The following is a 27,619-nucleotide window of genomic DNA, read 5'->3' on the forward strand; positions in this document are numbered from 1 at the left end:
CCTTCTTTGTGACTTAGTTACAGACCAGCTTATATGTATCGTAGGCTTCCATGTCACCCATTAATTTATATGTATCCCATGCATTTTTCTTCTCTGCCACATGTCTCATTAGTTTATCTGACATCTATTTAGGCCTATACCGTGAACAATATTTCTTAGTCAGTATGTAAAGCCTAGTAGCTTCTAAGATTAATTCTTTGAATGCTTCCCATTTTGAATTTGCTGTTGGTAACATCATCAGTTGGTCCCAATGTATAGAATTTAAATACTGTAGTTGCCTTTACAAAAGCAAAAACCCTTCCCTTTATCCCTGATGGTAGTTACGACTTTGAGTAAATCCTGCTTCAGCACACTGTGATCACTGCCATCTAGTGGTTCCTTTATCTGCAGATTCTTAATGCATCAAGAATCACTACTGATAATCAGATCAAGAGTATTACTCCCTCTAGTTGCCTCCCGAACATACTGATGTAGAAAACAATCATCCAATAAATCCCAAAAGCCTTGCTAGCATGTGAGTGACCAACCCACAAATTCCAGTCAATATCCGGGAAATTAAAATCCCCCATTATAAGTATATCTGATTTACTGGCCCACTCTATTTCTCTGTACAGTTTTTTATTATACTCATCAGAGTCATTAGGCCTATAACACACACCTACTCTGAATTTTTATCTCTCAACGTTTATGTCAACACCAAACTGACTCGACACTGCGCCGACTGGGCTAGCTGGGTGGGTAAAGTACCTGCCTGGCAACCCAAAGGTCGCGGGTTCGATTCCCGCCTCGGGCTTGGATCAATGTACTGCAAAAACCTTGGGAGATGCATCATGGCCACAGAAGCCTATGCGCCAACAACTACCAAAAAAAAAAAAAAAAGACTCGACACTGCACTGTCCAGCAATGTCGACTGGCTTCACTTCCTTGGATTTTGTGTTTCTTAACTAATAGTATAACCCCTCCTCCCTTCCTATCTTGTTTATCCTTCCTGTACACATTGTACTCCCCAAATTCCAGTTCTGCATTCCTTATATCTGTGTGACACCATGTTTCTTATATCCCAACAATATCAGCCTTTGATGTTTTTACCAACACCTCAAATTCATCAAATTTATTTACCAAACTAATAGCATTGGTGTATACGCAAGTATACATGCATCTGTTCTTATTCTTAGCTACCTAACACAACCTATGTCTTTACTTGTACCACAATGACTCCCAGCAGTCTCTGAAATCTCCTGCATCTTGTTTTCCAGGCTGCTGCTCATTCCAATAGAAGCAGTGCAAGAATCACTTTCACTCTGCCAGCAGCTACTGTTAATCTATTAGTCCGTGTATCCCCCAATCTAGCAGTTTTCCGACCCACCTATCACTGCGTCGATAGCACAGCAAATATTCTTGCACCTTTCTATTTAAGTGTATCCCATCCCTATAGGAGCAGTCTCTCCTGTTAACAAGCACAGACTAGGCTGAGAAAAATTCTACCCCTTGAACCTTGCACAATCTCTCCAGGGCCGAATTGATCGACAAGGCTCTCATCATATACTCTCTCCTATCGTGTGTGGCCAGAATTGCAGACACTTTCAAATTCAACCATAATTCACAGCTTCTTTTCAACAGTGACCTGTACTTGTTTAGTAATTCCACCAGTCTCCTACTCTTAATATAAATGCCCTTAGTGCCAACGTGTACAACATTATCACCTTTTGTGCCCTTAAAAGATATCTGCTCTATGTCATCAACCTTTGCCCCTGCAGACATACCCTGGTCCTGTTCCACCTATCCTTTTTACACAATATGTTCCCTTTTTTCCTGACAATAGAGTCACCGATAACTACTAGTTCCTGTGGGACCAGCGCATTCTGCCTTGGGGGCGTTGCCACTGTGTTGCGTGATGTTCCAGTGCAAGCTCTCGTGTTGATGTGGGCAGCTGAGAGCTTGATGAGCCCCTCAATTTAGATCCTTCTCATATAGGCCCATAACAATGCTGAGTTGTTTCCTGATTTTCTCACACTCCTTGCATCTCACACACACACACACACACACACACACACACACACACACACACACACACACACACACACACACACACACACACATATCCCCTTGGCAATATCATGTTCTATACTTGATTGCTCCACAAACATCAAGCAAGCAGTACATTTTAAAAGGCTATGTTTCAGAGGGAAACTGCCCCCCCCTCAGTTCTCCCCTGCACCACAGCACTCCCAGGCCCCAGGTGCCAAGCGATTGACTGAGCGATTTCTCTTTGTGCTTTCACTGCGACTTTTTGATAAGTGAATTCTGCGTTCTCTTTTACGTTCCTCTCGTTGAGAAATCCTTTTATTTAGTAGCTCTTGTATCAAAAGTACTGGTAAGAGAGCAAGGAAGGAAAGTAACCTTTCTTTATTTTTCATATCTAATAGACTAACTCCTACTAATTTCGCTTGGTCACTCTGGGCACTGCTCCTGCCTCCCTATGGCGGGGCTGGTAACCTTGGCAGAAAAGTTCATCTGCCAGGGGCTAAAAGGAGCCAAGATGGAACAAAATATGTTTCCTTCTTTAGAACCGACAAGCAGTCGGCTAGAACACGAACATGACTCTTCACAAGCAAAGAGGTTAAAAACCATTTCCTCTGCGACCGTGGTCTTGGCGCATTATAGCCAAAGCTGCTAATGCGCCAATAAAATCTAAATCCAAATCCAATCCTCTGCGACAGAGTTTCCTGCATTTTAATAATGCATTCATTGTCAGAACAGCCTTTTAGTAAGCTATCCCCCTTTCTAATCCAAAAACACTTGGAAAGTATTGCAGGGTCTCCCAAGACGGTGAAGAGATTGCAATCAGGGGACTTACTAATAGAAACTGTCAACTGCAGGCATTCTGAAAAACTCTTGAAAATGACAAACTTTGCTAAAATTCCAGTAAAGGTAACTCCCCATGCAATCCTAAATACATCTAAGGGTGTTATATCTAGTTGGGACCTTTTGAATGTGACAGAAGAAGAAATTAAAGAAGAGCTGAATGAACAAAATGTAATTGCTGTCAAAAGAATTATGACTAAAAGAGAGAATATACTCACACCCACCAGAAATATCATTCTCACCTTTAGCTGTCCAAATCTACCCTCATCGGTAAAAGCAGGATATCTAAATTGTCACATTCGTCCTTATATTCCTAATCCGTTGAGATGCTATAAATGCCAAAAGTATGGCCATTCTCAGATGGCATGCAGAGGGAACCCAGCTTGTCCCAACTGTGGATCTTCTGATCACAGTCAAAATGACTGTTCGGCAAAAGAAATGACTTGTCCTAATTGCAAGGGAAACCATCCTGCTTACTCTAAAACATGTGAGAAGTGGAAAATGGAGAAAAAAAATTGTAAAATATAAAGTCGAAAACAAAGTTAGTTATCAGGAAGCAAGAAAATTAATTGCACCCAGTATACCTAACTGTACATATGCCAGTATTGCAAAAAAATATCAAACAATAGCCACGCAAACTGATGTTACTGTTCCATCCAACATATCAATCTCCGACTGGGCTCGAGCTGTCCTTTCTCAGCAGCAGTCCAATTTTCTGAATCACTGAGACCAAGCAAGTAATACGCCTCTTACGATTCCAGCAAAATCTCCTCATTCGCCAGTGATTACTACTACTCCAAATAATGCTAGTTCAACTTCAAAACAGATTATTCAGGACACATTGATGGATCAAGAGTACTCATCCAAACAGGAAGATCCGATTCTTGAAATATTTGCAGAAGAAGAAGAAGAAGAAGAAGATATGGACACAGGTCGCCCCACCTTTCCAAAAAGAAATAAACCAAAGCCAGAACGCCACAAGACAGCCACGTCAGGTACAACTTCTTCTAAACTCAAATAATGCCTTATATTTTACAGTGGAATTGTAGAGGCTTTCGAGGCAACATCGACGACATTCAGTACTTAATTAGACGCTACTCTCCAGTGGATTTCTGTCTGCAGGAAACCTATTTAACTGCGCAAATTTCTGTTTCTATAAAAAACTACACAATCTATCGAAAAGATCGGAATACACGATTCTGCTCGTGGTGGTGTAGCTATTTTGATTAACTCAAAGATCCCTTCTAGCCAAATCATTCTTCAAATCCAAATTGAAGCCGTTGCTGTGTGTCCGATTACTCAGATTTCGTTTACGCTAGTCTCAATCTATCTCCCACCAAACAATACCTACTCTTATAAAGATATCGAAGAACTTTTAATACAGCTACCCTCTCCAATCTGCTTGCTAAGGGATTTCAATGGGGATCCTCTAAATTAGATAGACAGGGCCGACTGATTGAAACTCTACTAGATAAACAAAACCTTACCATTCTTAATAGTGGTACACACACCCAAATAAAATTACCTACTGGACAGACTTCTGCAATCGACCTCTCGATTTGTTCTCCGATACTGTTTCCAGTCATTCACTGGTCCGCTATGGATGATCCAATGGGAAGTGACCATTTTCCAATTGTCTGTAACCTGATCACTACACAATCACCATTAGACCAACCCTGCAGAAAATGGAAATTTTCTAAAGCCAAATGGGCCAAATTTCAATCAGCAATAATTCTGGACAAAGAAACTATTCAGCTACAACCTATAGATAAAGTAACTGATTATATCACATCCCGTCTTTTAGTTGCAGCAAAATACTCAATTCCATTGTCAAACCCCCCAACCTGATGGCACTTCAACTATTGGTGGAGCGAAGAGTGCACAAAAGCAAAGAAGGAAAAAAATAAAGCATTCAATTTATTCCGTTGATTTCCAACGACAGCTAATTTAATTAGCTACAAGAAGCTAAGGGCAAAAGCGCGGTTCATTCACAGGCAAGCCAAGAAAGATTCTTGTACTCGATTTGCATGTACTATCAACAGAAATACCGACTCCAGATTAATATGGAAGAAAATTAGACAGCTTTCTGGGAAGTTTCCAAACATCCCTTCCCCAATTCTTTCATACAATGGGCAAGAACTCTCTGGTCATCTAGATACAGCAGGCCCCTGTTATAACGCGGTTCGCTTTACGCTGATTCGCTATAACGCTGTTCTTATATTATAACCCGTATCTGACTATAACGCTGTCAAAACTCACTATAACGCTATTTTACTAGCATACAGATTGAATTTTTGGCAAATCCGTCTTCAGTCCAGTCTGTTTTGAGCCTTTTTTTTTTTTTTTTTTTTTTGGCAAAAGGAGAAAATAGCCACCATGAAATTAACTGCAGTAATTATTTTTATAATTTCTACTCTATGTACAAAATTGAAACTTTCAATATGCTCTATTTTCTTGGTGTGGATAGTTTCAAGGGAGAAATTCTTTTTTAGTACACAAGCTGAAAAAATTTACTATCCAGTGTCATATGCTGTTACCAAGTCTGCATTTTCTGTTCTGACCTGTAATAGAAAGATACTAAAAATAGATTTACTCCCTATCTCTTCTTTTGTTTTACTGTGGGAACTATAACTTGCGAAATGATTTTTCACACAATCAATCCCATGAGTGCTAAATGCGGTGCTGTTTCTTGTACAGTATTCTCTTGTCTTCTGAACTCCTCTGACCTTGTGGTCACCCGAAGTACATAAAATTTGCTTGTTTTACTGTTTTGGATATTCCATAAACATTCTCCATGACTCACACCATAATTTATTACAGTATTTTCGTGCAATAAACAACCATTTGATTTTACTGCACGGTAAAATCGAACTTTTCAGATAAATAAAACATTTGTCACCGTCTTCAGCTCACTTGCCAGAGGAATTCTAGATATCATTCAGTGCATACAGTGTTAGACATACAGACAGTTTACTGTACTCGAACATCGTATCACAATCAGTGCAACGCAGTTACATTTGCAGAGAGTTATGGCGGATAAGAATGAAAAAGCAACAATGTCTGGACGCGGTGCAAAGATTGGAAAGGTAAGAAAAACATTGAGTTTGAAAATTAAATTAGACGTTTTGAAGAGAATTGATTCCGGTCAAAGACAAGTGGATGTGTGCAATAATTTAGGACTGGCAGGTTCAACTGTAAGAACAATCATAAAAAATAAAGAATCAATTTTAGCAGCTGGAAAAACAGCTGTTCCCCTGCAGGCAACTAAATTGACCAGGGCTAGGCCGGCTATTATGATTTAAATGGAGAAACTTCTACATAATTTTATTGAAGACAACATTCAACGTAGAATTCCGTTAAGTTCAATTATTATTAAAGAAAAAGCGAAGAGCCTATATGAAGATTTAAAGGAAGCTCACCCCGAAAAAAACGTGGAACCATTTAACGCTAGTAAGGGCTGGTTTGATAGATTTAGAAAGCGCTATAACCTGCACAACGTAGCAATACAGGGAGAAGCTGCAAGTGCAGATCAACAAAGAGCCGAAACTTTCAAAAAAGAATTTGTTAAAATTATTGAAGAGGGATGTTATACTGCTCAACAAGTTTTTAACATAGATGAAACAGGTCTTTTTTGGAAACGAATGCCTAAAAGAAGTTTCATATCGAAAGAAGAAAAAAACATGCCAGGCTTCAAAGCGGCGAAGGATCGGTTAACTTTGTTGTTGGGTGGTAACGCTGAGGGGGATTTTAAATTAAAACCCCTTTTAGTTTACCATTCCGAAAATCCAAGGGCTCTTAAAGGTTTAGCTAAATCAAACCTACCTGTCATCTGGAAGGCTAATAAAAAAGCTTGGGTAACCAGACCGCTTTTCATTGATTGGTATGCTGAGTTCTTCTGTCCTGCAGTGGAAAAATATTGTGCAAAAAATAACATTGGTTATAAAGCTATTCTAATCATGGACAATGCGCCAGGACACCCAAGCAAAGAGAGCTTAGAAGACTTGAACAATCACATAAAAGTTTTTTACATGCCTCCAAACACTACGTCTCTGATGCAAACCAATGGACCAAGGAGTAATTGCCACATTTAAAGCGTACTACATAAGGAACACCTTTTCCCAAGCTATTAAAGCCATCAACACTGAAAATGTACCGAGTTTAAAGGAGTTTTGGAAATCCTATAACATTAAAACCGCCATCTACAACATTTCAAGCGCCTGGGATGAAGTGACTCAGAAAACCATGAATGGAGTGTGGAGGAAAGTTTGGAAAAATTGCATAAAGCATTCCCAGGAACCTGATGATTCCGTTGAAAATGTTAAAACACAAATTGTTGAGCTCGGAAAAGAAGCAGGATTACACGAAATTAACGAAGACATCGTACAAGAGATGATCGACAACGACAGGGATGGCCTCTCTAATGAAGAACTAATGGAAATTATAAAAGAACAAGAGCTTGCTATTGAGGGAGATGATGATCAAGATACTATAGATGAAGAACCGATGAAGTCGCTGACTGCAAAAGGACTTAGTGAAGCTTTTGAACACTTCGAAAAAATGTGTGATTATTTCCGGGAGAACGACCCTGACATGGAACGAAGTGCCAAGGTAATAAGAAATTTGAAGAAAGAAATGAATCCCTACATGTTGTTGTACAATGAGAGGAAGAAGGCCAAAGCACAACCCAAAATCGACTCGTTTTTCAGTCCAAAGATACGAAAACTCGAGAGCACAGGGCCATCGAATTAATAAATTAATGATTTTCGTTAGTTAATTACCTCATAATTATATGTGTATATAATGTAGAATATTTTATATGTACAAAATTTTGAATATTAAATATTTTTAATCGACATTGGTGCATATTTTCACTACCATTTATTATTGATTAGAAAATATCCTATGGAATAGACCGCAACTCACAAATACATATGTTACCTTATGGGAATATGGCGCTCGCTTAGCGTGGATTCACTTAGCGCTCTGTTTTCCCGGAACGAACTATCAGCATTAAGCGGGGGTCACCTGTATAGCGAATGCTTTAGGTAAAACCTTTGCCGAAGTCTCTGCTGCATCAAATTACACTCCGAAATTCCAAAAAATTAAGACCTCCACCGAACAGAGGCCCATCAACTTTAGAACCTCACTATCACTTCCGTATAATCAGCCTCTTGAATATTGTGAACTTTTACAAGCTATCAGAACAACACGAAACAGTGCAGCTGGGCCAGATGGCATATATTTGTCATGCTGCAGCATCTGGATGAGCAAAACTTACAAATGCTGCTAGCCTTCTTTAACCGGATCTTCCTGGAAAATATTTATCCAACCTCTTGGCACAATGCTACAGTTTTGCCCTTTTTGAAACCTGGAAAAGATCCTTCCAATCCTAATAGTTACAGGCCAATCTTTCTGTCAAGTTGCCTTGGTAAAATTCTTGAAAAAAAAAAAATGATCCACAGTCGACTCAGCTGGATCATTGAAACTGAACAACTACTGAGTAATTGTCAACATGGCTTTCGCAAAAATAGGTCCTCTCTAGACCTGATGATCAAGGCGGAATCTGAAATTCGCAATGCCTTTGTGAAAAACGAACACCTTGTCATGGTCTCCATTGATATAGAAAAGGCATTCGATACTACCTGGCGGTATGGCATTCTCAGTGACCTACATAATCTTGGTCTACGAGGCAATTTGCCTATATTTATTAGGAACTTCCTCCAGAGCCGTTCTTTCCAGGTTCGATACAAAAACTCCCTTTCTTCTACATTCTTGCAGGAAGAAGGAGTACCACAGGGGTCGGTTTTGAGTGCAACCCTATTTGCCCTTAGAATTGATTCCATTTCAAAAGAAATTCCAAATACTGTAGAAGCCTATCTTTATGCTGACGATCTCTCCATTTCTTTCCATTCTCAGAGCATGAGATCTATTGAACGGCAATTGCAAATGTCCCTCAATAAAATTCAAAAATGGGCTGATTTCAATGGATATCGGCTTTCCCATCAGAAAACAGTTGCGATCCACTTTTGCAATCAACGTAAATTACATATAGACCCTGAACTTCGGATATCAAATTCCACCATCCCGATTGCCAACAATATTAGATTCTTGGGATTGATACTGGACAGCAAGTTAAACTTCTTTGAGCACATTAAAGTAATATGTACTACCTGTCTGAAAAAGTTGAACGTGCTAAGAGCTCTATCTTCCCAGTCTCGAGGAGCAGATCGTACAACTCTGCTGCTCTTATATAGAGCACTGATTAGATCTCGGTTGAATTACGGTGCCCCAGTTTATGATTCTGCCCGAAAGAGTGTATTGCGCTGGCTCGATCCTGTACAACACAATGCACTGAGGATTGCCCTTGGTAGTTATAGGACATCACCAACCTATAGTCTATATATTGAAGCCCATGAGCCCCCTCTGTACCTCCACAGAAAAATGTTACTACTTAAATATGCAGTCAGAATACGAAACTGTTCTCTGCACCCCATCCAACCATATCTCTTTAATGCACCATTTCACAATCTCTATAGAAATAAACCAAATAAAATACGACCAGCAGGCCTACGGCTCCTTGAAATAGCACAAAATTGGAATGTTCCTCTCTAGAGTAGGCAGCACAGAAAGAATTATTCTCACCCACCATGGATTTCATTTCCTCAACCAGCCTGCAATAATTATTTTCTCCAATGGGGAAAGAATTGTTTACCGACTCTGAATGTGCAACAACTCCATTCTAGCCATATTCAAAACTATTTTGACTTCTTACCGATGTATACTGATGGTTCCAAATCACATTCAACTGTTGGAGCAGCAGCAGTGTTTCCCTCTGCTATCATATCAGCCTCTCTTCCACCTCAGTACAGCAGCTTTTCAGCAGAATTATATGCAATACAATTAGCTCTAAAAAATTTGACTCTTCACCCATCTGCAAAATATTTAATTTACACCGACTCTCTCAGCTCAATTCGAGCAATGCAGAATCTCTCTCATAACGATCACCCTGTATTATTAAATCAAATCAAGTATTTGCTGTTGAAAATTGAAGATCGTCAGCAACGAGTGAACTTTTGCTGGATTCCAGCACATTCAGGCATTGAAGGAAATGAGTTGGCTGATATTTCTGCTAAAAATCTGTCAACACTAGACTTAACCTCTGTCTTTATTCCACTTTCTGATTATAATATTATAATTCAAACAGCATACCACGCACGATGGACAGAACTATGTCATAAACAAACAAATAACAAACTTTTCCAGTTGAAACAGGACCCAAAATTTTGGCACTCATGCATTCAGACAGTTCGACGAGAAGAAGTGGTACTCGCACGGATTAGAATAGGACATACTCATCTAACTCACCTCCATCTACTCACAGATGATGATCCTCCTCATTGTTCACAGTGCTCTGAGCATTTAACAGTCAAACATATTTTGATTGACTGTCCACATTATCAACAACATCGAACTTCAGTATTTAATTCTCTGGCTAATCTCCGAGAATGGATAACATTAAATGATATCATTGGTGAAAATGCCAATATTAATGAACTTTCTGTTATTTGAAACAAATAGGAATGTATGAACAACTATGATTAGTTTCTGGCCTGAAATGAGATTGAACTGTCTTCACATTAATTATTTATTTATTTTTATCTTTTCAACATTCCTGTGAATAGGCGCAATATAGCCAAAGCAGCTTGTGCTCCATTAAACACCCATAACACACACACACACACACACACACACACACACACACACACACACACACACACACACACACACACACACACACACACACAAACACTCTCATTAGCTTGAGCCTTTTGCTTTGCTGCTCTGGTCTGAGTCATGATTTAGAATTAATTTCAATAAAATTCGATTTCAGTACAAAATTATAACCTAACCCTACGCTTATATCCCAATGCAGTTATAACACTGTATATATGTATTTTTTTAATTTTTTTTTTTCAGTATTGAGTATTATCCCTGAGTTTCATTATATAACTTCCGTTTCAAGTTATGTATTAATTAATGATGTTATGTTTGTAAAATTTAAGTCATCATTTAGTTAAAAAAGTACAATTTAATTGATAATGAAGTTTAACAAGATTAATAAATTTTACTGATTAATCGATAATACTATATACTATACTAAGCTAACGCTATCTAGTACGGGATATAACGTTGTATTGTATAACAATGGCGACAAGTTACGAACGGTAAATCTACGGACACTAAGTATTAATTAACTTCCAAAATTTTTTCACTATCTAAATTCAGAATAAATCAAGGATCTTGACTAAATCTATAAGCTACTTATAGAAATAATTTAAATAAATTAATATGCCAATTTAAGTCAATAAAACAGCAAAAGTTAAAAAAAAAAAAAAAAAACTTCTCTATTTCTGGAGCCATAAAAACTTTACCTGAACAAGGCTACTCTCTTTCCCAATTCCAAAGATGATCCAGAAGTAGTGGAAACAAGAGGATAAACTTAGTGTGTCAAGCCATAACAAGCATAACCTTTATCAACCAATGACAAAAAAAATGGGCAGGAATTGGGAAAGAACTGAATAGCTGGGCAATAGAACAGAGGAACTGGGTTACATTTGTGTCAAGTGGTGCACTATGGCTATAATTGTCCATGTGCCTAATAAATCCCCAAACAAACTAACAAATATCTGTGCCAAAAAAACAGTAATTTTTGAGGCAAAAGTCAGGGCAGTAACAAAAGGACTTGATGATTTTGGTACCACAAAAAGTTAGTGTTATAGATTTATGAAGTGAAATGTCTTAGCTATGAGGGCATAAACAAGGATAGCCCAGAAAATGCCAAAACAATATGAAACCCAAATCCTGGAATTTCAAAGATTTATAATTAATGCTAGGAAACACACAAGCTTGGCCAAATTAGTAATATGGATGAATATCTTTAACATTTGATGTAGCATCAAATAGAAATGTAGAAGTTAAAGGTACAAAGTTAGCAACTCTGAAGACATCAGGCCATGAAAAGACACACAGTATAGTGTTTAACTTGATGATGGATTCAAACTATGTCTGTGAAATGTGTGGCTACTGCATTCTAGTGGGAAACCAGCCCTACAGGTATGGGACAAATTTCATGCACATAAAACCAGAAACAGGAGGGTAGAAAAGTTAAAAACGCAATTTACTGTAATTCCAGGTGGACTTACACCTGGTGTTTTATTACACCTGGTCCAACCACCAGATGTTTTATTAACAAGCCTTTTAAATCTTTCATGAAAGAAGGATGGACTAAACGAATGAAGGCACTACATACATAATTTAACACCTACTGGTACTGGTTATATGAAGAGAGACCAACAATTTCTCTGGTATGCCAATGTGTAAAAAGTTCTTGGGATGCAGTAAAGACAGTTGTGAAGTCATTTAAGAAGTGTGGCATCAGTAATGACAGATAAACAACACAGGATTTTATTCTGTTTGATGAGTGACAGTTCACTATCAAACAGCAGCAATGACCATGAGGATGAGGAATATGATGATCATTATGAGGAGGACAGTAGTGATGAATTACTGTTTTGAAGATGAATAAAAACTTGGTTTTTTCTTTTATTGCCCCATTATCTTATTGTTCTTTAAAGATGAATTTTAATATTATTCTAATTATGTTCAATATTAAAATTTTATGATAATACAGTAATACCCCGACTTACGCGAACTCGGAGTTACGCGGTTCTTGATTTTTTTCGTTTGGCAACGCTGCCGCCCACTATCTTCAAGGTCGTTTTTCATATGTTATCGATATACGGTGCGACGGCGGAGAATGAGAGCGAAAGATGAACAAAATTCAACTTTGCTGCTTTTATGTTTTTTTTATATCAGTGAAGGGGAAACACATTTCACCATAATAACGTAAAAACCAACACAATTCCAGCTATCGGTATAATCGCAAATGCAATTAGATCGAGTTTACTACCAGTTTATAACAGATTTCACTAGCAGAAACGCAACTGGATTTTTATTGTTTTATGGTAGTAACCCCTAGAAATGTGAGGTGTTAATAGTGTATCTCTGCCTTTATGGTGTTGTTTATTCAGTTGCTACATGCGCGCAGCTTTGTTTATGCGTATCAAGCGTGCCTCCTCGTTTTGTAATTGTGCTTTATTCCCTAAAAATGAGTAAAATACTTAATTAAAAGGTGTGAAAAGGAAGCGTCCTGGTGAAGACACTGCAGATTCAGAGAGAAAAAGAAAAGCAATTATCGATAAACAGAGGCGGACTGGGTCAAAAATTCTTACCCGGGAAAATTTATAGTGGCCTCATACTATGGTTTATGGCCAAAATCACACTGGCCCACCGGGGTTTCCCCGGTAAGGCTTATGGCCAGTCCGCCTCTGTTGATAGAGAAAAAATATGAAATTGTGAAACGCTTTGAGCGAAATGAAAGACCATGTGATATTGCACGTGCTACAGGCCTAAATGAAGCAACGGCGAAAAGCACATGACAATTGCAAACTTGACAGGTTGAAAATTGAAAAGGGCTCAATTGTAAAGGGCTTAAAAATTTTAGAAAACATAGACTCCAACGAAGAACGCGTTATAGCTACAAAGCAAGGAATAAAAAAATTATTAGCTTGCTACTAAGAAATTCTGCGTGAAAAAAAGAACGCGCTGTGTCGTCAGACGAATTTGTTAGATTTTATGAAGCCATCGACATCGAAATAACTTTTTAACGTAAGTCATTTGTTTTTTTAATACATATTTTGTATTAATATGTATAAAGAACTGCAATTTTATTAATATTTTTCTTCTAAACTAGTGTTTTTGTTAGTCGTTGGTCCCAATTAAGCAAAATTTATATGTATTTATATGCAAAGTTGTACCCCGACTTACGCGAATTCGACTTACGCGATTTTCGTCGGACCCACCTATCGCGTAACTTCGGGGTATTACTGTATTAAATATTTTGAGTTCACCTTATTATGCATGGTATAATAAAAATAGTCATGAGTAATAAAATGCTTTTGCTTAAAAAGAATTAAATTAATGTGACACATGCAATAAAATAAATCAGTTCCTCAAAAATTTTTTTATTATTTTTTTTCTAAATAATTTTTACTGAATTATGAGTGGGTATTATACCCCGGCACATCTTATGTGGCAGGAAATATGGTATGTCATACTCCCAGCAAGTTATTGTCTTTGCTTTGGTATGTGTGTCTATGTTTGTGTGCTTGGCAGTGTCTTTTCTCCACCTATGAATAAATTGCTTTGTTTGTGAATCTGTGGAGATATATAATGATAGAAATAGTAGAATAGTTTGCCGACTACATTATCTTATTTAATACTGTAGTACATATTCTGAATTATGGGTGGGTCTTATACTTTATTGTATTAGTAGAATTACATTAATTGTTCAGACTTTTTGTTCTTTTGCTGATTCTGTCAATGTAATGCTGTTTTGATATAACAACCATTTTTTTTGTTCCCCTGGGAGTTGCTATAAAGAGCTTCAACTGTATTTCCTCATTTGTTATTACTCTGAAACAATAATTTTAGATATAGAAAGACACACAGCAATTAGTATCACATTTAATTTTAGTTAGAATCTTACTAACACAGTTAATCCACACTTATGTAATAAGAACTTTATTTTTATCTTTTACAGGATTTAATTTAGCTCTCTAAATCTGTAGATTGAAATATACAGGAATCCAAATAATCTAATGAGTACCTTGTATCTGTACTTCTTATGGAGATCTGTAGCAAGCTTCATTACAATAATGAACCTTGCAAAGTCCTCTTTTCCCTGGAACATTTGCTTTTATTTCTTCAGAAATACCATTTTGAATGATTATAAATATTCATATCCTTCAGAAACGGAAGTTTTCTTCCAAAGCATATGATCGATTTTTAGAACATCATAAGAGATATAACTCTCTTTGCACTTCAGCAAAATTCTCATTGAACTTTTCACTAATAAACTTTACTCGACACATTTAATGGACTATGCATTCCAGCAGCTTAACTATGTGAGGGTGCTTAAGTAGCTGTGCTTTAAGTGACCAGGTTCAAGCTAGTGATCTGCTAAATATGGTGCTGTTTCTTATATTCTCTCTATCTTGTGAACTCCTCTGACCATGTGGTCATCCCAGAGTATAAACAGAAAATCTATATATCTATTCAAGTTATTAGTGTCATTTAACTTCAACTTTTCATTATTGTTGGTAAGTTAAATGATGATATATAAATGATGTACTCAACAGTTTCCCTTTCTCCCCTCCTCACCCCCCTTATCTGTCAGTGCTATCAACAAACCGGTAGTGAAAAATATGTGCTATTTTTGTATTAAAGCACGACAAAATGAACTCTTCCAAAGATTTTTTCTTTCTTTCTTTCTCTGATTCAAAAGTGCAAATTCTTGTTTGTTGCAAGCAATGTAGTGAGTAAAACAAATGATATTGCATGATAAAATACACTAATTAACTAACATAAATTATTATTTAAATAGCTAGGAATACTTTATCATAGTCAAATAATTGAACAGAAAAATATTGAGGATTTATCTGAAAGTCTTTTGTTGTGGCAGTCCTTAATGCATTTGAAAGTTTTCATATGGAAGATATCTTCACAAATGTAGACTATAAATTTCAGGTTCCTTTTCTACAGTTTCCAGAGGAGGAGGGGTTCACAAAAAGATAAATGCAGTCTAAGCATATAGTGAACTCTTTAACATTACATGTAGTTTTTTTTAACCCCCCCCCCACACCTCCTTGCTGTTCAGGCTCTCGCCAGTCATGGCTGATAGAGTAGAGGCAGCACGAGTACACATTATTACTTTGATTTGAATGCCTCCTGGCCTTACCAGGAGTTTTGTTCTGGTAAATTACTCTAGTGGCTGGCCTGTAAAAACCATTTTAAATATATATGTGAAATGTAAAGGATACTGGATATTGCCAAGATGCCTGTCAACTTGAAAAATAAAAAATTCATACTGCATAATAGAAGAGATGGGGAGATGCCACAGATTTGCTCTTGAGACCAAACATGGTTTTGCCAATTCAAGCCTCCATTAAACAAAGTGATAATACAAGTAGGGTTTCTCTGAGAGACTAGAGGATCTATGTAAAAGGTGACTATTATCACTTTGTTTACTTTATTTTTTGTTTACTTTATTAATAAAAAAAAATAAAGTAGTCATCTTTTACATAGTTCCTCTAGTCTCTCAGAGAAATCCTACTTGTATTAGTTCATACCTGGGCAATCATCTCTAGCATAGTACTTTTTAGACCTTCCACAATGATGTGGAAGTGCAAATGAATGGAAGAGCAGGCTGAAAGTTTGGCCCTATAATAATAAGTAAAAAAATTTAAATAGCTATTTGATAAATATATCAGTGTGACTGAAATCTTTGATATAAATGTAGTCGTTGTTAAAAGCTGAGCTGGTTTTTTATTTTTGTAGATAGTAGATGTTTCTTATTTCTTACTTTTGGGGATAGTATTCTAAATGTGGAGTTCTGTATAGTGTATTGGAAAAGGATACTGAATATCAATTGTATATAATTGATAATTCTTTTTTTGAGCGATCAAGAAAGTAGAACTATTTTTTATTATACTGACTGACTCTTTTAAAGATTTCTTCTTTCTTTCAGAGACAGCCATTAGAAATAAAACTTCCAGAACCACAACACAGGTTACTTGAATTAACAAATGAAACTTTTCCAAAGATAACTGAGAAAGGCCAACATTTCGTTAAATTTTATGCACCATGGTGTGGCCATTGTCAGAAATTAGCACCTGTATGGGAAGATTTAGCTCGAAGTTTTGAACATGATGGATCTGTAAAAGTATCAAAAGTAAGTCTGGGATCATTTAATCAATTACAAAAAGTTTTATTCGTATATTACAAATACAGCGCCTTCACAAGAGGACAGTTTTAAAACTGTCTTTAAATAAATCAGTTGTAATGGTAGAGCTGATACCAATGTGTTGTGTAAAAGTGAAATAGTCATAACCAAGGCTCTACAATCCCAATTGCCATAGCAACTAAAAAATTCAGTTTTTTTACTAGTAATTTACAGCTCAATCAATCTATAAATGCTCTAGTCTTTATATAACAATTATTGGCTTGACTTTTGACAAAGCTAAAGTGTGATAGATGTTTAATTTGAACACTAAACTATTGATGACATTATTTTATGGAATGAATCTTGTTTTTTGAAGGAACTTAACAAAAAAATAATAGCCCAACTGATCATATTTGGCTTTCATTAGGAAAATGCGAAAATTAAAGTTGCCAAGAGAGCATTTCATAATTGGTTTCTTATTCAATATCAATACAGCAAACTTTATCCTTTTTTAATTGATCAAGGTAAAAATAAATAAATATTTAAAGATTTTTCATTTGTGAAAACATTACATATTCGCATGCACAGTTGTTGAAAGTTGGGTGTTTGTAACTTCAGAAATGACTCAATAATTTAATATCTTTTGCATTTTCAGTTTGTTGTTACTTTGATAGTTAATATATCATTTATAATTAATTTAACATAAACAAAAGTTAATCACATAAAGAAATTAAGTTTGTATTTTCAGAGTTTAATTTTAAATGGACTGTCCAATCTTTATCATTAATGTAAGGTTTATATTGGCTGCTTTTAGGAAGTTGGTATTATATGAATTTAATGCTTAATAAATATTAAATTCACATTTAACACTGGTATTTTCACTTCATTGTGATGAGTTTACTATATAATGGCTACTACAGAAGGCTTTTTTACTAAACCATCTTTTTGCTTGTTTTTTTTCTTGTTCTTATTTCAAGCACTGTATGCTTGAAATAAGATTTAAAAACTGTTGCCAAGGCCCTGCACTATTTATTCAAACAATCTTAGTATTATTAATGGAAAAAGCACTTAACAGTCTACCTGAATTTATTTAAATAGCCAAAACATTATACATTTTAAAGCTTTTCTATGGCCTTCCTCAGTAATTTAAGTATATGGCCTAAACTGGCTACTTGGCATCTGTCAGTTCTGCACGTTTTCCACATGTGAAGGTGGGGGGGGGGATGGAGCTTCTGTTTATTATCTGTATCATTATCTGTATTATTGGTCTTTGATTATTTGTCTGGTAATGTAGCATTGTGTATCTTTGGAAACTTTCTGGCTTTCCTCTGGTAGAGTTTCATTTTATGGTCTCTTTCTCCATTTGATCTTCCTAAAAAATGGCTCACTGTGCCCAAAGTTGAGGAAGGAAGGGTCAACAGATGTCTGTTGAATTTCAAGTAATCTCCATTGTGGATTTTCATATCCTAAAGGGAATAAAGGTTATTTCATTTATTTATTTATTTTATTATTATTTATTATTATTTTTTTTTTATTTTATTTTTTTTTAGGTTTGCAGTTGCACTGAACCATTATAGATCATTGTCTGATAATTTGTGTCAATAACATTTCTCTTAGTCATGATCAGTGTGTGTCTAATGTTTTTAATTGCTGTTTTGTGAGTCCTTATTCTTGCTTCAGTGATAACTTCTCTTCTTTGTCTTTAAAGTCAGTCTTAGAGTCTGGCAGTCTATGCTACAATTCTGTAAGTTAACAGAAATTTGAGTGTCACTGCAATTTGATTAAATATTTGTGTGCTAAACCATATGCTCGAATTTCTTGAGCCATATTGCCTAATTTGTCATATTACATTGCGATGCCCAAGAATAGAAACACAGAATTTTAAAATGTTAAAATAAACTTTTATGTAAATAAAAAAAAAATACATAAAATACTATAAAAATAGATAAAAAGCAGTAAAATGTGAATAAACACGTATAAATAAAATTATGCAGCTGTAAAAAATTTTACTATTTTTTATAGTTTTTTTTTTTATAATTTTTTACTATACATAAAGTTATTTTAAGTGTTGACTCCCTTTATTAGTTATATTCAAGAATACATTGACTTTGTTTTATCATAACTGAAATTTAAGGAACCTTTTTAAAAGGATCCTTAAAGGTTAAAAGATTGTAGTATATTAGATCGATGTGGAATAGCGTAATATATATCTTGAACCTGATAGTGTAAGGTACAATGTAAAACTAGATAGCATAATACATAGCACTGTATTAGGAATCTGTTAACTTAGTATAGTATTGTCAATTAATCAATTAAATTTGTAAATCTTATTAATTTTCATTCTTAATTAAATTGTATTTAAACGGAAATCGTGCCCTGGACTAGATTACCAAAAAAACTTTCACAAAGTAGCACGATTGCTGTGGATCAGGGGAGAACTGAAGGGGGTGATTCTCCAATACATCACAGTCTAAAAAAATGTGCAAAATGATGTGAAATGTTTGCGGACCTTTCTGGAACAGGACATGATCTAGCCAAGGAGGATGCTTTGTGGGCGTGCTAGGTGCAGAGAGTGTCAAGAAATTACTTGCCAAATCAGCATTCTGATGGGAGCCTACAAGAGTTTGAGGTATAGGGTAGATGCCCTCGAAGGAGTTAAAATGGGGAGTCCCATCAAGCTCTCAGCTGCCCAACTCAACTTCTGAGCTCACTCTTGTGCATCAGGCAACACAGCGGCAATTTTCAGGACAGAATGTGCTGGTCCCACAGGAGCTAGTTATTGTCGGCGACTCGCTTGACAGGGAAACAGGAAATACATTGTACAAAAAGGGTAGGTGGAATAGGACTAGGGTATATCTGCCAGGAGCAAAAGTTGATGTTGTAGAGCAGATATCTTTTAAGGGCACAAAAAGTGACATTGTTGTTCATGTTGGCACTAATGACATTAAGTGTAGGAGATGTGCAGACTTACTTAACAAGTACAGGTAAATGTTGAAAAAAAGTCATGGATTAGGGTTAAATTTGAAAGAGTCTGCAATTCTGCCCAGACACAATAGGAGGGAGTATGTGATGAGAGCCTTGTCAATCAGTTCAGCCCTGGAGAGATTGTGCAAGGCTCATGGGGTAGAACTTTTCTCAGTGTGGTCAGTGCTTGTTAACAGGAGAGATTGTTTCTACAGGGATGGGATACACTTAAATAGAAAGGGTGCAAGAATATTTGCTGATACTATCGAGGCGATGTAGGTGGGTTGGAAAACTGCTTGCTTGCTTGTGATTCATAGACTAATAGATTAACAGTATCTGCAAGCAGAGGTGGAAGTGATTCTTGCACTGGTTCTATTGTAATGAGCAGCAGCCAGCCTGGAAAGCAAGTTGCTGACAATTTCAGGAACTGCTGGGAGTCATCACGAAACAAGTAAATACATGGGCTGTGTTAGGGTAACTAAGAGTAAGAACAGGTGCATGTATACTTGTATGTACATCAGTGCTAGGAGATAGTAATTAAATTTGATGAATTTGAAGTACTGGTCAAGACATCAAAGGTGGATATTGTTGGGATATCAGAGAATATGGTGTCACACAGAGATAAGGAATGCAGAATCGGAATTTGTGGAGTACATTGTGTACAGAAAGGATAGACAGGAAAGAAGGGGAGGAGGGGTGATGCAATTAGTTAATAAATACAAAATCTAAGAAAGTGCATCCAGTTGACATGGGTGCACAGTGCAGTGTTGAGTCAGTTTGGTGTGACGTAAGCACTGGGAAAACCAAGTTGAGAGTAGGAGTGTATTATAGGCCTAATGAATCTGATAAGTACAATGAACAACTGTACAGGGAAATAGAGTGGGCCAGTAAATTAGATTGTCTTATAATGGGGGATTTCAACTTCCCAGATATAGACTGGACTTCTGGGTTGGTCACTCACACAGTAGCAAGGCTTTTGTAGATTTATTGGATGATTGTTTTCTACAGCAGCATGTTCGAGTGGCACCAGAGGGAGTAATACTCTTAATCTGATTACAGCAGTGATTCTTCATACATTAGGAATCTGCAGATAAAGGAACCACTAGGTGGCAGCAATCACAGTGTACTGATCTGGGATTTACTTAAAGATGTAACTATCATCAGGGGTAAAGGAAAGGAATTTTGCTTTCGTAAAGGTGACTACAGTGGTCTCAGACAGTTTGTAAATTCTCTACAGTGGAACCAACTGATAATGTTACCAACAGCAAATTCTAAATGGGAAGCATTCAAGGAATTAATCTTGGAAGCTATTAGGCTTTTCATACCAATTAATCAATTAAACCTGGAGGACTCCACTAATAACATTAGTCCACGAAGAGCAGTGTCCATTGATTACCACTGTGTCTTCTCCCACTCAACCATCCTTTTATCCATTGTAGCAACTTTCCCTTAATGCCATACTGCTCCAATTTGTACAGTAGTCTTCCATGTGAAAAAGTATCAAAAACTTTCCTGAAACTCAAGTATATGATATCAAAATTATTTTTTGCATCCTGTTCCTTTGTGACCACATTATAGTATCCAACAAACTGGTCAGACAATACTTTCCCTAACAAACCCATGCTGTGTCTGAATTATTACTGCAGTCATGTCTAGATGATCCTGCAATGTTTCTTTAATCAGTGGCTCCATTATCTTCCCCGGAACATAAGTCAAACTAATGGGTCTGTAATTATTCATGTCACCCTTAGATCCACCTTTGTGAATTTGAGACACATTTGCACATCTTCAGTCAGTGGGGACTTTAATATAACTGGATAGATCTCATCCATCCTAGGTGCTTTTCTTATGTTTTACTTAAACAGTTTCTCCTCCACTTTGCTTTCAGTTTCCACAAAATCATTTAGCTCCTTATTAGAGTTTAATAAGATGGTCTCCACTTCCCGATAGAATTCTTCATGTGTGAATGTAGATGCAAAATACTCATTCAGTTTGTCAGCTCTGAGCAGGATCATCAACAGTCAAACAATCTATATCAAGTGGACCAATCTGATTCATCCCCTCCTTTCTAGAGTTTACATAAGTAAAGAAGTCTTTACTGATTTTCTTTGAATCTTTTGCCAAAGATTTCGTGTAATCTGCCTTCGCTTGCTTAACCTCCACCTCCTATGTGACTAGGTTACAGACTAGCTTATAACTACCATAGGCTTTCTGTGTTGCCTGATAATTTATATGTATCCCATGCATTTTTCTTCTTCTTCTCTGCCACGAGTCTCATTAGTTCATCTGACATCCATTTGGGCCTAAACCTCAAACAGTATTTCTTAGTTGGCTGGTTTTTGACTGGTTTTCTAGGAAAGGTTAAAGCCAGCAACTACATGCAGCTTGTGGAAGACCTTATTACTTTTTACAAAAAACTGAGGTGCTACATTTAATTGAAGAGGCATTTCTTGCACTTGTACCTGGATTTCTTCCTGCCAACAGTGGTGCTGTCAGCTATGAACATTTTGAGCGCTTCCATCAAGAGATCACAGTGATGGAACAAAGATACATAAGTAAATGGAGTGCTACCATGTTAGCTAATTATGGTTGGATGGTGAAAAGGGATGCTTCCAAAGTTGAATACAAGCGAAAGGCAAAAAGGTTTGATACAGCTATGTTTGTAGCTACATCTTACTGCCATATAAATAAAAAATACCTTGCATAAATATAAAAAACTACTTTTTTCACAAACAAGAGCCAAGCTTAAACCATTTTAAGCACTATTTTTGTGTTTAGCACCCCTAAATCTATAAAGTAAACTTGCTTTCATGCTTGTAATAAGATATGACCCAAAATTTGTTGTTCAGTGTATCAGTACAAATTAAGATGATTTATTACAAAACACGAGGCTGGTTACAATTACATTTTTATCACTGTAGCCGAGCATTCTGGTCTCTTGCCAAAGCTGTTGGCAGCAACTTTTGCCCATCTCTGCTCCCACCTCTGTCAAAACCAGATGGTTCTGTTGTCACTTCAGCCAAGGATAAAGCTGATGTGCTAGCATCCCATTTTTCTTCCAACTCATGTATTAATGATCTTGGTAAAACACCTACCACCATTCCCAACACGCTCCATTCAATGCCTCCTGTGGTCTTCCGTCAAAAGGATGTCAGAAGGATTTTGGCGAAACTTGATGCTCGGAAAGCTCCAGGTCCTGATGGTATTTCTCCATTTGTTCTCAAAATCTGTGCTCCTGAACTTACTCCTGTTCTTTGCCACCTTTTTTCACTTTCTTATTCCAAAGGTGTTTTTCCATCTGCTTGGAAATTTGCTCATATCCAGCCAGTTGGATATGAGAAAATTTCCTTCTACTCTTTCTAAAGTAATGGAGAAATCAATTAATCGCCAACTCTTAAACTACCTAGAAACCTTCCGTCTGATCAACGATTGCCAGTATGGATTCCATCAGTGTCAATCCATTGGTGATATTCTGGCTTATGTTACCCATTTATGGATAAATTCAATGGAAAAGTTTGGTGAAACACAAGCAGTTGCTCTTGACATCTCAAAGGCTTTCGATTTTGTTTTGGCATAAAGGTCTTCTAAACAAGCTTCCATCTTATGGTTTGCCAACTGTTTTTTGTAATTGGTTATTCAATTTTCTCTCTGATTGCTCACTGAAGGTGGCTCTCTGTCTTCTAACTTCTCCACTAATGCTGGTGTCCCCCAAGGTTCAGTTATTTCCCCCACTCTTTTCCTCTTGTATATTAATGACCTTCCATTGTCTGGAAATCCTATCCATAGTTTTGCCAATGATAGCACATTGCATTCCAATTTCCAGTTTGAGAAACCTTGTCCTGCTCAATCAGCTTCAACTTCTCGAATATTTGCTACCAATTCGGCCCCGAGTGCCAAGCGATATTAGTGACCACAGCGCCTTTCCAGAGTGATTATCTAGTACGCTTAACTGTAAATACGTTTCTCCTGAGTTTCGAAAGTCCGATAACTCCTGAATATTATAATTAAATAGATATATTCAAATACTATAACCTAGAAAGGAAAGCCACCTTTCTTTAACCCCTCTTTTATTTGTAGTTAATACTAACCCTTTTCTTCGCTTGGGTCACTAGGTGGCACCGCTCTTGCCTCCACATGGTGGGGCTGGTAACCTGGGAGAAAAAGACAATCTCCCGGGGCCAAAAAGAGCATATAATGAGTAAATCAAACTCAGACTTATCTGGGCTGCCAGACGCAACCCAAATACCAAAAAAGAAAGACAGTTCCATAGCAGTAACTGCAAAGCGCCAAAAAACTGAGCCAGAGACTTATCCAATTCCAACCTATCTGATCATCCACTCAACTGGTGAGAATACAGTTGGCAAACTTTCTCCATTTAGAGTTCAAAAGGAATTGGAAAGTAGAGCAGGATCTCCGAAATCAATAAAAAGACTCAGATCAGGAGATATTCTCATTGAGACATCTAATGCCAAACATTCTGAGCGAATTCTGAAAACTAATTTCTTTGCAGGACTTCCAGTAACTGTAACGCCCCACAGATCACTAAACACCTCTAAAGGAGTGATCTTAGACTGGGACTTACTAGATGTATCTGAAGAAGAAATGCTAGAAGAACTGAAAGAACAAGGAGTTATTCATGTCAAGAGAATCTCCACCAGAAAAGATGGCAATCTGATCCCTACCCGCAACCTGATCTTGACCTTTAATACACCGAATCGTCCATCATCCATTAAGGCTGGATATCTGCTATGTAATGTCAGACCGTATGTCCCAAACCCGCTACGGTGTTTCCGATGCCAGAAGTATGGACATTCCCAAACAGCTTGCCGGGGAACCCCTACTTGCGCAAAGTGTGGTTCAATCGAACATGATTGCGAAAACTGTAATGCTCATCAATCAGTATGTCCAAATTGCAAAAAAGAACATCCCGCTTATGCTAGAATATGTGAGCGCTGGAAAAGTGAGAAACTTATCCAGAAATATAAAACTGAGCATAATGTTTCTTACCAAGAAGCAAAAAGAATCATCTCACCACCAACTCATGCAAACAGACCTACGTATGCCCAAGCCACCAAAAAATTCCAATCAACCGGATCGCAAACTGAACTAACAGTACCCCCAAAAGAGTCTTTCTCAAATTACGTAAAATCTTTGTACAGTGCAACTCAAACCCAAGCAGTCAATACACCAATTACCATACCACAAGAAAACATAAACACTCCGGATGAAGGACTTAAAGAAAAACATATCCTAACTTCTAGTCACCAACAACAAATGGACACTAAAGAAAAATCAGCAGATGACCCTGTTCTTCAAATTTTTGTGGAAGAAGACATGGACACCGAAAGGCCTTCCTTCCCAAAAAAAGATAAAAACAAAAGTGAAAAACAGAAAACCTCAGCAACCCGAAAACGCTCAGAAAGTCTAATAACAGATAAACAATGAACAGAATAATACAGTGGAATTGTCGTGGATTCCGTGCCAATATCGATGACCTATACGATCTTTCCTGTAAATACTCACCAATATGTATCTGCCTTCAAGAAACTTATTTAAAACCCCAAAATACACCAAAACTGTCTCGTTATAACATTATTAGAAAAGACAGAACCAATCAGAATGTCGCACATGGTGGTGTAGCTATTTTAACAAACCACATATTCCTACCAAACAGGTCTCACTGAACTCTCCTCTCGAGGCAATAGCAGTCCGTGTAGCTACTGACATCCATATGACAATCTGCTCCTTATACATCCAACCAAGCTATACCTTCCAACAAAATGATCTCAACAATCTTATAGCTCAACTCCCAACACCTTTCCTCATTCTGGGAGACTTAAATGGTCATCACACTCTATGGGGTAACAGCGATATCGACCAAAGAGGAAAACTAATTGAACAGTGTCTAGACAATAACAACCTCCTTCTTCTAAATGACGGTTCACCTACATACGTTCATCTTCCTTCAGGAACAAGCACTGCAATAGACTTGTCTATCTGTTCAGCAACCTTATATCCTATTCTAAAGTGGACGATAAACAACGATCCGCTACATAGCGATCATTTCCCCATAATAATTGAATTACTTAATAAGCCCCCTCATCATCCTACTAAAATTCCGCATTGGCTTACTGATAAAACAGATTGGCAGTCCTATAAAAAATTAACCAAGCTTGATCTCGAAATAATCCAAAATTCCACAAATGACGAAGTAGTTGACTATGTCACCAAAACGATATTACATGTAGCAGAACAAACCGTACTGAAATCCTCATCAAAATTACCGATTCATCCATAAACCTGGTGGAGTGATGAATGCCTTGTGGCTAAAAAAGTGCAAAGCAAAGCTTGGAATTCTTTTTGCCGGAGTCCAACTACAACCAATCTCATTCAATATAAGCGTGCTAGAGCAAGAGCGAGATATGTTAGACGCTGCAATAAAAAGGCTGCTTGGATCCGCTTCACTTCGACTATTAATCAAGCAACGCCTACACATAAAATTTGGAAAGCAATCAGAAAAATGAGTGGCAAATATAAAACGATACCCCTACCCATTATGGAATGGAGAGGGCAGAATGTAAATGATCCTACTGGAATTGCCAATATACTAGGTGAAACCTTTGCAAAAACATCAGCAATAGAAAGTTATACACCGACCTTCAGAAGATTAAAAACAAGTTTAGAAAAACAAAAGTTAAACTTCTCTTCAAAAGGAGATGAACAATACAACCTACCTTTTACCATTTACGAATTACATAGAGCTTTGACATCTAGATGCAGTTCTGTAGGACCAGATAACATTCACTATTCCATGATTCAGAAACTAAGTACCGAATCATTACAGTTACTTCTTCATCTATTCAATAGACTCTTCCTGGAAGATAAATTCCCTAATCAATGGCATCATGCTATGGTCCTTGCTTTCCCTAAACCAGGTAAAGACCCTACAAATCCCACTCATTATAGACCAATCGCCTTGACCAGTTGCATTTGCAAAATTCTCGAAAAGGTGGTGAACCACCGACTGATCTGGTACCTTGAAAATCTCAATCTGCTGCATTCTGCACAATACGGTGTCCGACAGAACAGATCTACACTAGATATATTAGTCAGACTAGAGAATTCCATTCGGAATGCATTCCTCAGATCGGAACACCATGTGTTAGTCTGCTTTGATATCAGTAAGGCCTATGATTCCACGTGGAAGTATGGAATAATCCGTGAATTACATCGCCATGGACTTCAGGGTCACCTCCCGATTTTCATACAGAATTTTCTATGCAAGCGTACATTCCAGGTTCGGTTCAAAACCTCACTGTCCCAAGCTTTTTCACAAGAAGGAGTTCCTCAAGGCTCTGTACTCAGTGCTACACATTTTATAATTGCAATAAACACCATTGCCAGACAAATTCCAAACACTATTGATAAATCACTGTTTGTAGACAACCTTAGTATTTGGTGTCATGCTAAAAACATGAATACTATTGAGAGACAGTTGCAAGGGGCAATAAATAAGATCTGTTCATGGGCTCAGACTAATGGATTTCAACTTTGTCCGGAAAAAACATTTTGCATCCATTTTTGCCACCAATGCAAACTCCATCCAAATCCGGAGCTACAACTGAATCGCCAACCAATAGCAGTTCATCCCAGCATACAGTTCTTAGGAATCACTTTAGACCATAAACTCACTTTCGTTGAGCATATCAAAAGACTAAGAACATCATGTCAACAAAAACTAAATATCATCCGGGTTCTCTCTGCAACTAATTGGGGAGCTGATCGCCTTACTTTATTACGGTTATATAGAGCATTAATAAGATCGAAACTTGACTACGGAGCACCAGTGTATAGTTCAGCAAGACCTAGTGCCCTTCGCTGGCTTGACCCTATCCATCATAGTGGAATACGCGTTGCATTAGGAGCATATCGCATGTCTCCAATACA

General features: G+C 37.2%; 1 protein-coding gene across 2 annotated transcripts in view; it reads left to right on the forward strand.

Annotated features, from left to right (window-relative positions):
- Positions 1-27,619, forward strand: part of prtp (thioredoxin domain-containing protein pretaporter) — a 150,764-nt gene that overhangs the window by 65,601 nt on the left and 57,544 nt on the right. The window contains exon 5 of one of the 2 annotated variants that reach the window (XM_090373271.1): positions 16,520-16,717. In XM_090373271.1, coding sequence (XP_090229397.1) covers positions 16,520-16,717 — 198 coding nt within the window. Of the gene's footprint in view, positions 1-16,513; positions 16,718-27,619 lie in introns of both variants that reach the window. The other variant, XM_090373270.1, reaches the window with a different exon arrangement.

Source organism: Mastigoproctus giganteus, chromosome 5, assembly GCF_048544385.1.
Source record: "Mastigoproctus giganteus isolate SK-2022 chromosome 5, ASM4854438v1, whole genome shotgun sequence".
NCBI classification, from domain to species: Eukaryota; Metazoa; Arthropoda; class Arachnida; order Uropygi; family Thelyphonidae; genus Mastigoproctus; species Mastigoproctus giganteus.